At 36.6% G+C, this 17333-nt stretch overlaps 1 protein-coding gene across 2 annotated transcripts in view; it reads right to left on the bottom strand.

Annotated features, from left to right (window-relative positions):
• Positions 1-47: 47 nt before the first annotated feature.
• LOC106075673 (b(0,+)-type amino acid transporter 1-like) overlaps positions 48-17333 on the bottom strand; it is a 28185-nt gene continuing 10899 nt past the window's right edge. For both annotated transcript variants that reach the window (XM_056035099.1, XM_056035100.1), the window contains 11 exons: positions 17218-17319; positions 11912-12151; positions 10928-11053; positions 9915-10014; positions 6749-6793; positions 5527-5650; positions 4623-4726; positions 4029-4125; positions 3320-3469; positions 2249-2417; positions 48-178 (listed from right to left, as the gene is read on the bottom strand). In XM_056035099.1, coding sequence (XP_055891074.1) covers positions 114-178; positions 2249-2417; positions 3320-3469; positions 4029-4125; positions 4623-4726; positions 5527-5650; positions 6749-6793; positions 9915-10014; positions 10928-11053; positions 11912-12151; positions 17218-17319 — 1322 coding nt within the window. In that variant the 3' untranslated portion in view covers positions 48-113. The remainder of the gene's footprint in view (positions 179-2248; positions 2418-3319; positions 3470-4028; positions 4126-4622; positions 4727-5526; positions 5651-6748; positions 6794-9914; positions 10015-10927; positions 11054-11911; positions 12152-17217; positions 17320-17333) is intronic.

Below are 17333 nucleotides of genomic sequence, written 5' to 3' on the forward strand. Positions count from 1 at the left end.
CAACTAATTTACACAATTGATAATATTAAGTTGAAGAAAAAATTGGCTAAATGTATTTGGTATGAAACTTTATTTACATTTCTAAACATATAAATAAATATATCAAGAAAGAATCAGTCAACATATTTACTGGGAGGCACAACTTCAAATACCAGCTGCAAGAAAGTTGAGAAATAATCTGAAATACACAAACATATAGACAACTTGAAGAATTTTGTAATCTTTTTTTCAAGACAGAAAAATGTGGCAAAACGTTTGTGATTATTATAATGAATGTAAAATCATTAATTCTAGTAGTTATTCCTAATAACCACTCACAACATCCTACTCTGTATAAATCAACTAACAACTGTGTCAGCATTCCAGATCTAGACTCTAGTCCAAAGTTTTAGAAATCATTTATTTGAAGGATGGAATGCTAATACAAAAGAAATAAAAGTGAATGTTGTAAACAGGGAGAAACAAGATGGATCCTTCTACTTATCATCTACCTACTCTAACTCTAAGCTCAGGGCCAGATTAAATGGATGGCAGGCGGGGCTTTCACAAGCAAGGGGCCTCCACAAAAAGAGAGAAATAATCATTATTTCTGCATTTCAGAATCTTTTAAGTATTTTTTTAAAATATTTTTTTTTTGCATTTAATATAGCTGGCAGAATTGTTGTGAATAAGAAGTGTATGCTTGTAACACTCTCAGAATAAGTAAATACTGTTCCAGATTTTCAACAGTGTGTTTACCAAAGACCTTACACTCCACAAACTCAAAAATATAATCTTTTTTTAGAAATAAAATATGCATATTAAATATATTTTTAAAAGGAAAATGAGATTAAATTAACAAAAACTATATATCTTTCTTCTGAAATAAAGCATGCTTTTAGATACAGGTATTTTCATTAAATCTTACAACCATTAGAAATGTATAGCCATTTTACATCTACCACATCACCAAATATCCACTTTCCATCTATCACATCACCATATAGCCACTTTCCATCTATCACATCACCATATAGCCAATTTCCATCTATCACATCACCATATAGCCACTTTCCATCTATCACATCACCAAATATCCACTTTCCATCTATCACATCACCAAATATCCACTTTCCATCTATCACATCACCATATAGCCACTTTCCATCTATCACATCACCATATAGCCACTTTCCATCTATCACATCACCATATAGCCACTTTCCATCTATCACATCAACATTTAGCCACTTTCCATCTATCACATCACCAAATATCCACTCTCCATCTATCACATCACCAAATATCCACTTTTCATCTATCACATCACCATATATCCACTTTCCATCTATCACATCACCAAATATCCACTTTCCATCTATCACATCACCATATAGCCACTTTCCATCTATCACATCAACATTTAGCCACTTTCCATCTATCACATCACCAAATATCCACTTTCCATCTATCACATCACCAAATATCCACTTTCCATCTATCACATCACCATATATCCACTTTCCATCTATCACATCACCAAATATCCACTTTCCATGTATCACATCACCATATAGCCACTTTCCATCTATCACAGCACCATATAGCCACTTTCCATCTATCACACACCATATAGCCACTTTCCATCTATCACATCACCATATATCCACTTTCCATCTATCACATCACCAAATATCCACTTTCCATCTATCACATCACCAAATATCCACTTTCCATCTATCACATCACAAAATTTCCACTTTCCATCTATCACATCACCAAATATCCACTTTCCATAAATCACATCACCAAATATCCACTTTCCATCTATCACATCACAAAATATCCACTTTCCATCTATCACATCAACATTTAGCCACTTTCCATCTATCACATCACCAAATATCCACTTTTTATCTATCACATCACCAAATATCCACTTTCCATCTATCACATCACCAAATATCCACTTTCCATCTATCACATCACCATATAGCCACTTTACATCTATCATATCACCATGCTACTCTCATTTCAGAACTACTCACTATGTAGTCACTTCTTGCAGTCACTTCTTTTTGTAAGCAAAACGTAACAGTAATTACATTTTTACGAGAGATTCATCAGTGGTGCTTTATCTTCATATCTATTATGGAGCACTTTCAAAAAAATTATTTTGAGTCAAATAATTTAGCTAGCTCTATCATACGTATATTAATTATATTGATGATATTGAGAAAAAAAAAGACACTATTATTGAATTACTCACCAAAGCCTGGAATCTGAAGTTTAAAATGCACAAAAGGAACATAAAAAACTGTTCCTCCTACAATAAATATTGCAGCATAAAGGAACTCTATTCTAGGGTCTTGAATAATTGGTGCAATAATCAGATATATGGAAATGAGGACCATAATGACTGGGATAAATATTGGCACCTGGTGATGAAAAGTTTAATGTCTTTAAATTTTAATTACCTGTAATATATTATCTTTTTTTAAAAATATAGTTTAGTTCGTTATAATGTGGAGATAACCATACATTTTTCATATGAACATGTAACATGTCATTTTCTAAAAGTAATTTTGATTAATATTTTAATATTTCTTCTCAAATAGATTGTTTCTTTATTTTAAATAAATGCTTACATTAGAACACTATCTAGACATATAAAGTCAAAGGAAATTGTTTTTACATAAAAATCCTAAAATAATATAAATTTAAAGACTGCACCAAAAAAAAAACAGATGGAAGAAGACAAAAGAGTTACAGGTGATAAAACCTATGTAATGGTCTTCAGTATCTTGGCTTTGTGCCAGTTGATTGTATCCAGTTCAATTGTTGCAACATTGATAAAAAGATTGAAAGTAACTTTAAGATACCTGAGTGTTTTACATAGCTTATATCAACTAACTCTTGTCTGTCTGGTAAAAAGTTTGTACTCATTATTTCTATCACACCCATTCTTGGATCAAGTTGAAACTTCAAATAATTATTTATTGCATCTATCAAAATGCGACTAACAATCAACAAATCAACCAATTTGTTAATTAATTATTGGTAATTTATTATTAAGTATGTCATTGAATAAGGGAAATAACTTCTACATATTGAGAAATATAGTTTTAAGGGTGCAGTTCTTTCCCTTAGATACTTGTTTTTTAAAAGGATTTTTAAAATATTTTGTTTAAAATTTAAAATGGCCTAGTACTTATTTAATTTTTTATCTGACATAATTAAGTAATATATTTTACGAAAACGTGAGCCAATATATCAAACATTCTCAATATTCTCGCTGGCAGGTAAATTAATTTGAAAATAGACTATCCATGTAATCTACCCTGTATGGTCGATCGTCATTAGGTCTTTTCCAGCGAAAAAATATGACTGTAGAAAATGTTAGTCCATAGAAGACCCAAGCTGCAAAACTGAAGAAATCTATAAGACTTGCAATGTCACCAACTAAAACAAAGATTATACCAATCAGAAGCTGTGGAAGAGAACAATATAGCATGGAATATGATTGAAAATATTAATTGGACACACTCAATTCACTAAATTGACTAATACTTGTACTGACACTTGTACAGATTATGTTATAATCCTACATTTTCATACTTAAAAGTAAGGAACTTAAATACCATTGAAGTCCAAAAACAAGAATAGAAATAAAATATGTTATAACTATGAAGAAAATGCTATACTTTCAGGTTACTTCGGTAATAAAGTAAAGTTCCCGTTTCAGACCTTGCGATCTATGGAACAGATGATGTAAAGGTCATCTGTTTCTGCAGCCCACTGTTAACAAGGGTGTCATGTGGCCAGCACAATGACCAACTGCCTTTATATTTCCCCAATTAATATCAGGTACCCATTAGAGCTAGGTGGACTCAGAGGCACCCAATGATCCCGAAATAAAAAATCACAGTCTTCACCAGGATTTAAACCTGGGATCCCCAGTTCAGAAGCAAACGCTTTACTGCTCAGCCACCATGCCTCCTACTTTGGTTATGCCAGTACTTTAAAATGTTACACACACAGGAACTTACTGTAAAAACCATAGAAGTCAATGGTGTGAGTTGTTTCACATGGATAAAGCTCAGAACTTCAGGGAAATTACCATCTCGAGCTGCTGCAAATGTCGACCTGTTGAAAATATTGGTGATATTTCAATTGTAACTGTTAATGGACACACACAAATATATAGCTCTTAATTAAGGATTATAGCAATAATGTTTTAGGAGAAACCAATTAGATTTTTATTACGAAAGATAAATATTTAAATTCATTAACAGTATACCATCTTATAGCCTTTCTTAGGATCATAATGTAGGCTAAATATTTGAAATAACTTTTTGTTATTAACAAGCATTTTCTTTCATCTCAAACATAAAACATTTACTAGAAATTCATTAATAAAGAAAACACAGAGTTAAAGGACTTACAATTAAGAATTAAATATAAAAATTAATGGTCTCCGCTATACATTTGCATAGCTTCAATAATGCTATAAGTGAAAAAAAAAACTCATAAATAATAGGCCTATAATTAACAGATAAATTTAAATGACATAAACATAGTCATTTGTATACCAATAATTAATGTATCTAGTGAATGTTGTCTGTTTTAAAACCAGGACTCACCTTCCACCAGAGAATGCCGTGGCGTTGGTTGAGCCTAGTGTTGAAACCATCACAGACAAAGGCATGATTATGGAAGCTGCCATTAACACTCGGTCACCCCACAGCTGCACCCCAAAATCAATGAAAAGAATGGGAATCAAACATTTCAGTTTTATATATGCCACAGGGAGAATACTCATTGCTCAAAGTTCTAACTTACTGATATTTTTTTAAACACACAAATAAATGTCAAAATAAATACAGATGGCTCTTGATAGCCGACGGGGATCGGGAGAGTGTCGGATTGCCGAAAACGTCAGATTATCCAAAGGTTAGCTGTACTTCAAAGAATTTGACCGTAAGAGTCAAGAACATTATGTTTATGTTGAAATAAGATTTGCTCTTTGACTTTCAAGAGGATAAAATAAACAACAGACAAAAAATTTTTTTTTAAATGTTGATCTAAAAATACAAAACAAGATTTCAGCTTTCACAAACTGTACTAAATTACAATTCAGTCTACCTACATCATAAAAATATAGAATTACCTCAGTATAGATTAATTACAGGAATTTATGTCGGCGCTGCGTCGTATTACTAAGTGTGTCGGATTATGAAGTCTCGGGCTATCAAGAGTCAACTGTATTGTAAACTAAATGAGTTCACATAAATACTATGCGACTAACTATTCGAAAAACTGTTAAAAGCTCTCTGCAACTTTATTATTAAAAGCTCATAAACAAGATTGCATGGAACGCTGTTTAATTAGTTCAGGGTCAAAAAAAAAAAGTAACAAAAAACAGAAATAGAAGTGTTAAAGTTTGGATACTGAATCTGAATACGAAAAGACTAAATGTAAGCCTATGAAAAACATGACGAGACAGACGACTGATAGACAAAAGGATGATTAGGTTTAGTAACTCACCACAGCTACAGCATCAGACGCCAACAACTCTGACTTTGTCATCGCTGTCAGATAACCGATGTTAGTGAGACAGTAGATGATGATAACAATAAGTATACTGATAATGTTTGCTCTGGGCAAATTTCTGAAACGGCACAACAAGAACTCTTTTTGTCACAAACAATTCTAGGCATTGATTTGCTACTCAGATACTTTGATATACATCGATTTCAAATTGAGACAAAAAGACTTCCACATTGCTAAATCAACAGATCGGATATACAATTAAATAAGTTGATATGAGAAATAGAGGGGCAGGTAGGGGAGAGATAGTAAGGGACAGAAAGTAAGAGGGAGAGACTGTGCATGTTTATCATTATGTGTGTGTGACAGGGATGTGTGTGTGTGTGTGTGTGAGAGAGAGAGAGAGAGAGAGAGAGAGAGAGAGAGAGAAAGAGAGGGGGGAAAGAGAGAGAGAGAGAAATATAAAATTCTTCTTTAAACACCTACTCTTATATTATTAAATCGGTAGACAAGAACATTGTATGTAACATTCATCTACTTGGTTTATACACTAGTTTAAGTTTACACCATATTTTTAATTTCACGCAGTGCTACGATCATCCTGGAACTGTACACGGATCTTAGTGTGAACCTTTAATTACAATAAATATTAATGTGTCTGTGCTTTATGTTTCTTTTATTTTGGGACATCAAGCACTGTTTGTTTAGGTGTAAGCGGGAGTATGGATGTGTCTGTCAGACTGTCATGAACCATCGTTTCAACAATCATGATGTCTCTTAGACGTGAGAATTACTGAGAACCACAGTATATATATTGTTTAGTGATAACTACTGACACACATTCTAAAGTCTAAAGGCAAAACAAAACCAGATATAAAACTTTGCATGAGCAAAAACAGAAAAACTTTAAATTTTTTAAAACAAAACGATACCCTCATTCTCCTGTTAGAGAAAATACATTTTCTCTCGTAAATGGACCTCATTCACAAATCGTAAACAAACAACATTTAGCCACGTGATAATATTAATAAAACAACGAAAAAAAAACTGTCACGTGATAGCCATTGTGTATTACGTAATTTGTATAGAAGAGATAGAGAATCACGTGGCTAAATGCACACGTTTCAGTAAGTTTTCACTCCAAGTTGTACTTACAAATGTGTAAAGTAACGTAGGCTTATTGTAATCAAAATGATAACAACATAAAATAGAATCTTACTTGGATGGGTTTTTCAGTTCCTCTGTAACAAAATTTAAGTTATTCCTGTAGAATACAAAGTAATCCAAAATAATGTTATTCCTTAAGCTATCCTTTCATTAGACCTACTTCACATCAGTCCATCATCCTATTTGCCTGTCTGTTTGCTTGTCTGAATGATTTATCTATTTGACTATTTGTCTGATTGTCTGATTTTCTGCTTGTCTAAGCAACCGACTCTTTATCTATTTGACTGTATGTCTGTGTAAATTGAAGATGACGCATAATTAGGGCCTGACAAGACTAATTATATATGGCTCCGTCTGTCTCGGAAGACAATGGATGCGCCCAGATAAGTCACTGTCTTTGGTGACGTCTTGAGATGGAGCAGAATCTGGCGTGACTGATCAAGCCAATTCAGGAGCAGCATAGTTTGCCACAGCTCGTGCATGTATATGCATCTGTTCTAGGGCTAGCTGACAGGGCTGCTTCTTTTTCTTGCTCTTGACTGACGCAGCTTCGTTTCTTTTGCATTCGGCGAAGTTCGTACCATCACGTACAGTCTGTCTCCATGCTGTCAGGTCTTGGGCTATCTCCTCTCACATACTTTGGTCGATGACCGTGGCTCTCATGTCTCCATGCTGTCAGGTCTTGGGCTATCTCCTCCCACATACTTTGGTCAATGCCCGTGGCTCTCATGTCTTGCTTGCAGACATCTCTGTAGGTTAGTCTTGGGTTGCCTTTGGGTCTGAATCCTTCTGCAAGCTCAGCGTATAGGATGTCTTTAGGGATTCTTCCATCTGGCATGCGAGTGACATGACCGAGCCAACGTAGTCTTCTCTGTTGAAGGAGCGCATAGATGCTGTGCATATTGATTCGTTTCAAAACTTCTTGGTTGGTGACACGATCCCTCCAGGATATGCACATTATGCGTAGCAGGCAGGTGGAAGCTATTTAATCTATGTTCTTGGCGCATGTAAGTTGCCCAACTCTCACTGCCATAAAGAAGAACGCAGGCAGACCAGGATTTTTGTTGCTGTAGTCAATTTGGTATTTTCCCACACACGCTTGGAGAGTTTTGCCATTGCTGCAGAAGCCTTTCCTATTCTTTTTGTCAGCTCAGTGTCTAAATCTAGGTTGCTGGCTATTGTTGTTCCCAAATATGTAAATTCCTGCACCACCGTAAGCGTGTGATTTCCAATATGTATCACTGGTATTTCTGACATCTTGTACCAGGATTTCGGTCTTGGAGAGGCTTATTGTAAGGATAAACTCTAGACAAGCAGCTGCCAGAGCATTCACAAGCCTCTGCAATCCTTCTTGTGAATAAGATATCAGTGCGGCATTATCGACGAACAGCAGTTCCCTAATCAAGATACGCCGTCTCTTTGTTTTAGCTTTAAGGCGTGCCATGTTAAATAGCTTTCCATCGGATCTACTGTGGATATATACTCCATTTTCCAGGGATTTAAAAGCACTGATGAGTACAAGTGAAAAGAAGATGCCAAATAGTGTTGGAGCCAGAACACATCCTTGTTTTACTCCGCTCTTGATGGAGAATGGCCTAGAGGCGGAACTGTCAAACTGTACGGTGCCCTGCATATTTTCATGAAAAGCTGACACTAGTTTCCGTAGCTTGTTTGGACAGCCGATTCTCTGTAATGCGGCAAACAAGCCGGTTCTGCTGACAAGGTCAAACGCCTTGGTCAAGTCAATAAAAACTATAAAGAGGGACTGCCTTTGTTCTCTGCTTTTCTCCAGTAGCTGCCGCAGGGAGAAGATCATATCTGTTGTAGATCTACCGACCCTAAAGCCACACTGCGATTCTGTGTAAACTCGTTCTGCCAAGATCTGCAGCCGCTTCAGTAATACTCAGGCATAAGCCTTCCCAACTATGCTAAGAAGTGAGATGCCTCTATAAATATTACAATCGGAGCGGTCGCCTTTATTTGTGTAAATTGTTACTATGTTGGCATTCTTCCATTCCTGGGGGACTATTCCTTGCTCCCAGCACAAACGTAGCAGTTCATGGAGTGGCTTGATTAGGGCATGCTTTCCAGCCTGAATGGCTTCTGTAGGAATATCATCTCCTCCGGGTGCTTTCACGTGGCTGTGCTCAGTTCCTTTACAGAGGGTGTTTCGTCTAATTCGCTCAAAACTGAAAGTGGTGGGAAGTTAGACAAAGCAGTTGGCGAGATGGCATTTTCAATCTGGTAAAGTTCTGCATAGTGCTCTACCCATCGCTCCATTTGCAGTGCACGATCACTGGTGATTGAGCTATCTTTTGACTTGAGTGGGGCACACTTGCTGCTCTGAGGTCCACAGGCTTTTTTCATGCCCTCATATAGTTATCTGATGTTACCACAGTCGGCACAAGATTGGATGTTTTCACATAGGTCCTGCCAGTATTTGTTTGCGTACTGTCTTGTTATTCTTTGGGCATCGTTTCGAGTAGATCTGTAAGGTGCTTGGGGTGGGCTCCTTCTTGTAGTTTAGCATGGCTACTCTCTTGTTTCTAGTGGCAATTTTCATTTCTGGCGGACTTGCTTCTAACCAGTCTTCATTTTTCTTTGTTTTGTTCCCAGAGACCAGTGATGATGTTTGGTACATAGCATCACGTCAGGTACTTGTGTTGTCTGTTTGTAGTAAAATGTTTTACATGTTTCCGATGTTCCTTCAAAGTTGAAGATGATTACTTCCTAGTCCAAACCTCCCGCAGGACGACGGGGAATGGGAGCGGGCAGGGTTTGAACCCTGGACCATCGATAAATCTGAACGACAGTCCAGCGCGCAAACCTCACGACCAGGCAGTCATCATTAATTTCTTTGAGACAGCAATTTGAAGTTCACGGCATAGGCTATTACATTATGATTAAATATCAGTCACCATCTTCTCAAGGGGTCCTCATCAAAGTATTATTACGGTAGCATTAATTGATTAGGCTCAACCCTAATATATCCATGCCAACTTATTGTTTAATTACAGAAAAACTTTAAAAAGAATAGGTAAACCAATATAACCAAATTAAAGAATGCTTTGTGTAATAATGGAGTGAGGATATAGGAAAGGCTAAGATTCGTTGTCATTAAATCTTTAAAAATCCATAAAAATGTTTACACCCTAATTAATCATGTAAAATTCTATATATGTATGTTTATATACACTAGGTTTATATCAGTTACATACCAACCGTCGTACGCCCAGAGAGCGTCATAGAAAGACAAAGCAATAGTGGATGGGTCTGATGCTGAGCCATCAAAACCAGTGGACACAACCTCGGTATGACCTGACCAAACAATTAGATATACAATTAATATAAAAAAAACTAATATCAATAATACTGTCATCGTTGAGGCCAAGAACATAAACAAGTAGATTCTTGAAGGCCGTATTGTGCAGACCTGCCACATCCTTAGAAAACTCATCAATGTTAAATTTTACATTGTACACCTGTGATGGCTGAGTGGTAAAGTGCTTGGCTTCTGAACCGGCGTTCCGGGTTCGAATCCTGTTGAGGACTGGGATATTTACTTTCGGGATATCTAGGGCGCCTCTGAGTACACCCAGTTATAATGGGTACCTGACATTAGTTGGGGAAAAGTAAAGGTGTTTGGTCGTTGTGACACCCTCGTTTACAGATGACCTTTACATTCTCTGCTCCATAGATCTCTAGATCTAAATAGGGAACTTTACTTTACATCGCGCCAACATCACAGATGTACAATGTAAAATTAAGCATCACAGATGTACAATGTAAAATTAAGCATCACAGATGTACAATGTAAAATTAAGCATCACAGATGTACAATGTAAAATTAAGCATCACAGATGTACAATGTAAAATTAAGCATCACAGATGTACAATGTAAAATTAAGCATCACAGATGTACAATGTAAAATTAAGCATCACAGATGTACAATGTAAAATTAAGCATCACAGATGTACAATGTAAAATTAAGCATCACAGATGTTCAATGTAAAATTTAGCATCACAGATGTACAATGTAAAATTAAGCATCACAGATGTACAATGTAAAATTTAGCATCACAGATGTACAATGTAAAATTAAGCATCACAGATGTACAATGTAAAATTAAGCATCACAGATGTACAATGTAAAATTAAGCATCACAGATGTACAATGTAAAATTTAGCATCACAGATATACAATGTAAAACTAAATACTATTAAACTTACCAACACCTATTCTATAGAGTCCGCCTATAATGATAACAAATAGAGCGGACACCTTGGCAATAGTTGTGATCACTTGAACTCGTGCAGAGAGTTGTGTACTGTAGCAGTTTAACAACATGATAGTAACTGGGGATCGGAATAGAAACATTCTTATCATCTTGTCTTATTATTTGCAAACGTACACTTATTCTAGTAAAAAAATGTTACTGTTATTTAGATATTGCTGCCTGGTCGTGTTGTGGTCACTCGTGGTATGCGCTATGGACTGTCAATACGAAGGATGGTCCCGGGCTAGAACCCCACCAGCAGCCATGACAAACCGTCCTGCGGGAGGTTTGGGCTAGGACGTAATAAGCTTCATTTCTGAAAATCTCTGAAACTTAGACGTCCATTACAATTTTGTACAAATATTCTAACGTAGTTCACAAAGTCCGTGTTATTTTCAAATCCTCCAATCAGCTCAAACTTTCTTCACACTCACAAGTCTATGTCAAAAGACAGAAACATTGAATCATTTATTTCAAGTTAAAATTTCCCACATAGTAGTATAGCTGGTAAGCCCAATGGATAGAGCAAGACGCTAATAACAATGAATGTCTATCTTTTCAATGGCTTTATTATTTGAATATAAAGTAGGAATTTCATTTTTAAAATGTATATTATTTCTTTGTTTTGTTTAAATCTATAAAATGAATATCTTCATTCTTCTTAGACTAGAAACTATATAAGAACAATGAGATTTTTAAAAAATAGTTTTTAATTTATGAAATACAAACTTAATATATTTTACTTTTTAAATTGTATTAAAATTATATAACTAAGTTAAACTGATATAAAGCACAATTTTGATAAATTTTCTATAGACGGATATATAAATTAGCTACCGTTTTGTTTAAATTTGTATAGAATTATAAAGTGTAAAATCTATATTTCGACTTGTATTAGAAATGTAGCCTAAATATATATACTTATATATAAACTTACGGAGGCAGACTATAGCAGCAATTTTGGCCGGAAGTTCCGGTGGTCCACAGATTTCAAACAACGTAGAAAAGTAGGTGCCAAAAGTCAAAGACATGATGGCCAAGGAGGCGGGCCTCATCAGGATGATTGCCACCCAGACGTATAAAAAGCCCAAGTAATCACCATAAGCCTTCCGCAGGTAAGAGTACTCCGCCCCTGACTTGGGAATCATTGTTCCCAGTTCACAGTAACACAGAGACCCTGTGGATACAACATTAAGTACCACAAGAAATCAATGATTAGGTTCATGCCAAATTTCAACATTTGAATAAAAAGGGGAGAGTATCGAATATTTTAGACAATCATTTAAATCTTATGCTATCAAGTATGCACGCGGACTTCGTTTGTGAAGCGATCGAAGAAACTAGAGCACAAAATGCTAAAGCTATAATAGCCGTACCATCACACATGGGACAGAAGACACCGATTACAAAGACAAAGAGACCCAGAAACTCGTTCGTTCTTCTGGCAATTGAATCATCAAATACTATTCAATTTGAGGGGGGGGGGGGGAGGGAGAAATGAGTGTTCGAAATATGAAGTATTACGTCATTATCTTATGTCATGATGTCGAATGTCAAAATGTAGGGTCCCTAAAGAGATCAAGCCCCTCGGCCCCCAAATAATGGCTAATCCCTAGCTTCGCCAATGTGTACGACTAATTTCTTTATGGATGATAAAGATTGTTATTATTACTATTATTATTATTATTATTTTTTGCTATTTAAACATACATGACAAACGTTTACAATATGTAGGTCTACAATGAACTAGAAAACGTACCCCTTTCTGACCTTGCGATCTTTTTGGGGCAGATGATGATAAAGATCCTCTGTTTCTGTCGCCTACTGTTAACAAGAACGTAATGCGTTCAGTACAACGATCAACCATCTTTACTTTTCCCCAACTAATTTCAAGTACCCAATAGAGTTGGGTGGACTAAAGGGCACCGTAAAATCCCTGAGTTCAAAATCTCAGTCTTCACCTGGATTTGAGCCCGTATTTTATTGATGCTTATTTGTAAAACTAAAAAAATAAAAGTGATTATATTATTGACTATTGATAGACAACACATATATTCCGAATATTGAATTTTGATAGTCTATGGCATTTTACGTCTCGAGAGACGATCTTTTCCCTTTGCAACTAAAGAGGCCAATCCTTGATACACAGCTGCGATCCCAGGTTGGGCATATGTAATCACCAGGCGACGTTGCTTTTTCACCCTTCTTTCTGCTGCTGTTGTGTATGACATCTGCAATCCGTGACCCTTCCTTTATGCTCTCTCTCCATGTGGATCTATCCAGTGCCGCCTCTTCCCAGCTGTTAGTGTCGATTTTGAAGAGCTTCATGTCGCGTTTGCATACATCCGTATAACGTAAAGGTGGGCGACAAGCGGCTCTCCTGCCTTCTATTAGATCGCCATACAGGATGTCCTGTGGAAGTCGACCTACTGGCATTCTACGAACGTGGCCAAGCCAGCCAAGGCGTCTGCTGCTGATAACAGAGCGGATGTCCTGGCACCCTGCTCTTCGTAGCACTTCCTCATTGGATTATCTTATCTTGCCACCTTATTTTAAAGATCCGCCCTAGGCATCGGAGGTGGAAGACATTCAGCTTTTTTTTCCTGCCATGAGTAGGTTGACCATGTTTCACTTCCGTATAGCAAGGTGCTCAGCACACAGGTCCTGTAGACTAGGGCTTTAGTACTGTTAGTAAACAATATGTTGTCCCAGACTCTTTTCTGCAAAACCGTGACATGGTGGCAATTGCCTTGACTATCCTGTTGTTTATGTCTTTATCCAGTAGGGGCTTGTTGGATATGATGGAGCCAAGGTATTGATATTGATGGACAACACATGCATTCCGAAATTTAAATAAAAAGCAAACTATATCAAGATATCGATAAAATGTGAACAAAAGTTGTAACATAGCACATTTGTTTCATGGCAAGTAGAGAGCGAGGGTGACATGTGGCCATCACAACCACTGAGCCTCTGTAGGCTTACTTTCCCAACAAATATCAGTGGAGTTGGGTGAACTCCTATAAATCCTAGTGCCCTATGGCATTGTAAATTGGGATCTGAACGTGTCGCCTTATGGTTCGGAGCCCATCACACATTCACAAGTGTGAAATGGTTTTAAAAAAAAGATACCCCTTGAGATCGGTAGGGCACTTTACCACTCAGCCACCAGGCCCCGAATAGGTTAATAATATTTTTTTCTTTGTGTATATGAACATTTTCTGTTTGATTTGAGGGAACAATTTATTTCCTTCAAGTCAATTTTTACAGTTTATTTTCTTGGCAGGTGTTTCCATCTTGTTATCCTATCATCAGGGCCTGCCTTAGGCATAGGTAACCTAGGCAGCAGCCTAGGGCCTCGATTACCTAAGGCTATCATCTTGATACAAGTGGAATGAAGAACATAGATAATTGTCATTTTGTAGCTATCTAAACAGTGTTATCACTATTATTTCTATTATTTGTTGAGTTGAAAGTTTTCTGTCCGTCACAGTATCATCCCGATAGAAACTCGAAAATCTTCTAAAGGGTGACCAGAGACGTTGACACATGTAATTAGAACTCGGTCCTTCGTCTCGACAAACCAAACGCATATCATATGATCACCGAGCTCTCTCTCTCTCTCTCTCTCTCTCTCTCTCTCTCTCTCTCTCATTTAATTATATATTAACCATCCTTATGTTAAAGTTAATTTAAACTCTTTGTGTCTTTATTTGACTAAAATACCTTTAGTTGATTATTCTTACTAGCGGTCAAAAAATTTCATTGCGTACTTAGAGACCCTAAAAAAAACTGGGTCAAGAAGTAACGAACAAAAAAAAAAAATACTAGACCTTCACCTTAGCCTACATTTAAGTAGGTGTAACCACTCCATCAGCAGAGACAAGGAGGATACCTAGAATCATAAATCAAGGAACCATAATTCTTCGTAACATGATCGAGAGTTTACGTTTCTGGCTTCAAAATTAGTCAAGTTTCTTATCTTGTTGTTTTTTTTCCCCCCAAGTGTACACAACTTCAGAATGTTGTTTTCACAAATGCTATTGTCAGTGTCAGTTATAAATTAGGTGTAGAGCTACTTAGGCTCTAAAGTCTAACTAGGCCTTACAATGTAAAGTAGTACTAGGACAATGTCATGGCTTAGATTCGTCGGAGAGGTAAAGTAAATAGCATAGCTATGAAATAATAATACGAGAATAATAATACAAGAATATCTTGTCTGGTTGGCCACATGGCAAGGAGTGAAGGGAACTGTAGAAAACAAGTATCCGGAACAGAGACATCCACAATTAAGACGAAAACAAGTAAATTAATAAAAAACAAGGTTACAAAAGACAGTTTGTATGGAAACACAACTCAAAATCGGCCCCCGAAGTGGTCCACCCAGGCAGGCTTCAATATTTTCAGAAAGAGCATCAAAATGAAATTAGGCCTATTTCAAAGACAAATGAGAGATAAGAATGGAGAAAGAAGGTTAACAGATCTTGTGTAGTGCCCCAACGGTCCAGCAGATCAAAGGATAGGTGTAAGTAAATGTAAAGTTAGATGTGAACCTGGCCTAACTAGTTCCCCTTTTAGACCTTGTGGTCTATAGGGCAGATAATGTAAAGTTCATCTGTTTTTGTGGCCTACGGTTAGCGAGGGTGTCATGTAGCCAGCACAACGACCAACCGCCTATACTTTTCCCCAACTAATGTCAGGTACCCATTAGAGCTCAGTGGACTAGAGGCGCCCAAAGATTCCAAAGTTGAAAATCCCAGTCTTCACCAGGATTCGAACCCGGGACCCCCGGGTCGGAAGCCAAGCGCTTTACCGCTCAGCCACCGCGCCTCCCCTGGCCTAACTGATGTCTTATAATTGATCTAATTGTTTTGAAAAGGCTCAATGATTTTTTTTTTTTTTTTTTTTTTTTTTTTTTTTTTTTTTTTTTTTAGAAAAATGAAGTTTATAAGATTACTATTCTACTATTCATTTTAAATTAGGTCTAACTTATAATGCACACTAATTAGCTTTTTCTCTTTAAAAAACTTCTTGCATAACTGATTTTAAAAATGAGATTTTTCGCTTTCAGAAAAAAAAAAAAGTAGCCGTTGCATCAGAACTTTGAATGGTCTAAAATATTGTGATGTCGGATTTTCAATATCTTTTCTAGTTTACGAGATCTAAACTGGACGGACGGACAGACGGACAGACATTTCGCACAAAACTAATAGCGTCTTTTCCCCTTTCGGGGGCCGCTAAAAATCTTGTTTTAAAAACAAATGTTATATAAGGGGAAGAACCGCTTAAGCCATATATTTTAAGACTGCAGGAATAAGCTCCCTTTTATATATAAAAAAAATAACTACCACTAATTGTTTAATTAATTGGTTAATGTTTTCTTTCACTGATTCAAGTATTATCATCGACTTGAATGATTGTGCAAAATTTTCACTTGATCCGAGAATGGCAAGTGGGAGAGAAAAAACAGAATTACAAAAAGTAATAAGAGGAATCAATTCTATATTTCTAACTTTATATATCCCAGAATTCATGTGTGTCTTTTAATTTGTTTTCTTCTTCAGTGAGGATGGAGGTTGTTGTTGTATATATAGCAGGTTTGTTTCTTCCAGCTAATAGTTAGCCCATTCTTTTTTGAAGGTCTGAGAGAAGCGGGACATAAGTAACAGATACTAGTATTAAACCATTACTGGATTGAAAAGCTTATGAGACTGATGCGCTCCCTGGTCATGGTCACATTCTTATATGCTTGCTAGTCGTGGACGATGACTGCAAAGCTAGAGAGGAGGATCCAGCAATGAAACTGAAATGCTACAGAAAGATTCTAGGTATTACATTTAAAGCCCGCATCACAAACCAAAGAATTAGAAACAGGATTACTACAGCAATTGGACCCCACGATGACCTGCTAACTATCGTTAAAAAAACGCAAGCTAAAAATCTATGGCCATTTGGCCATATTACACGGTCTTCGGGGATCGCAAAGACCTTCCTTCAGGGAAAATTACCAGGAAAAAGAAAAAAGAGGCAGACAGAGAAAGTGATGGGAAAACACATAAAAGAATGGACGGGCCTGCCATTCCAATATTTTCTAATTTAGGCAAAAGACAGAGAGGAATGGAGAAAGACGGTCGACAATTCTTGCATGGTGCCCCAACGGTCCAACAGACTAAGGGATAGGTAAATGTATAAAAAAAGGATTGAAAAGCAGCGTCTTCTATGTTTTAAAGTCAATGTACTTACCCATCAAAGAAATGAGACCACTGCCTGCCCAAACTACAAGACTTAGTCCGACTGATCCAGTTCCATCTAGAACACCTTTTGGCGATACGAATATACCTGAACCTAAAGATGAAGAA

The sequence above is a fragment of the Biomphalaria glabrata genome, chromosome 7 (genome assembly GCF_947242115.1).
Source record: "Biomphalaria glabrata chromosome 7, xgBioGlab47.1, whole genome shotgun sequence".
In the NCBI taxonomy this organism is placed as follows: domain Eukaryota; kingdom Metazoa; phylum Mollusca; class Gastropoda; family Planorbidae; genus Biomphalaria; species Biomphalaria glabrata.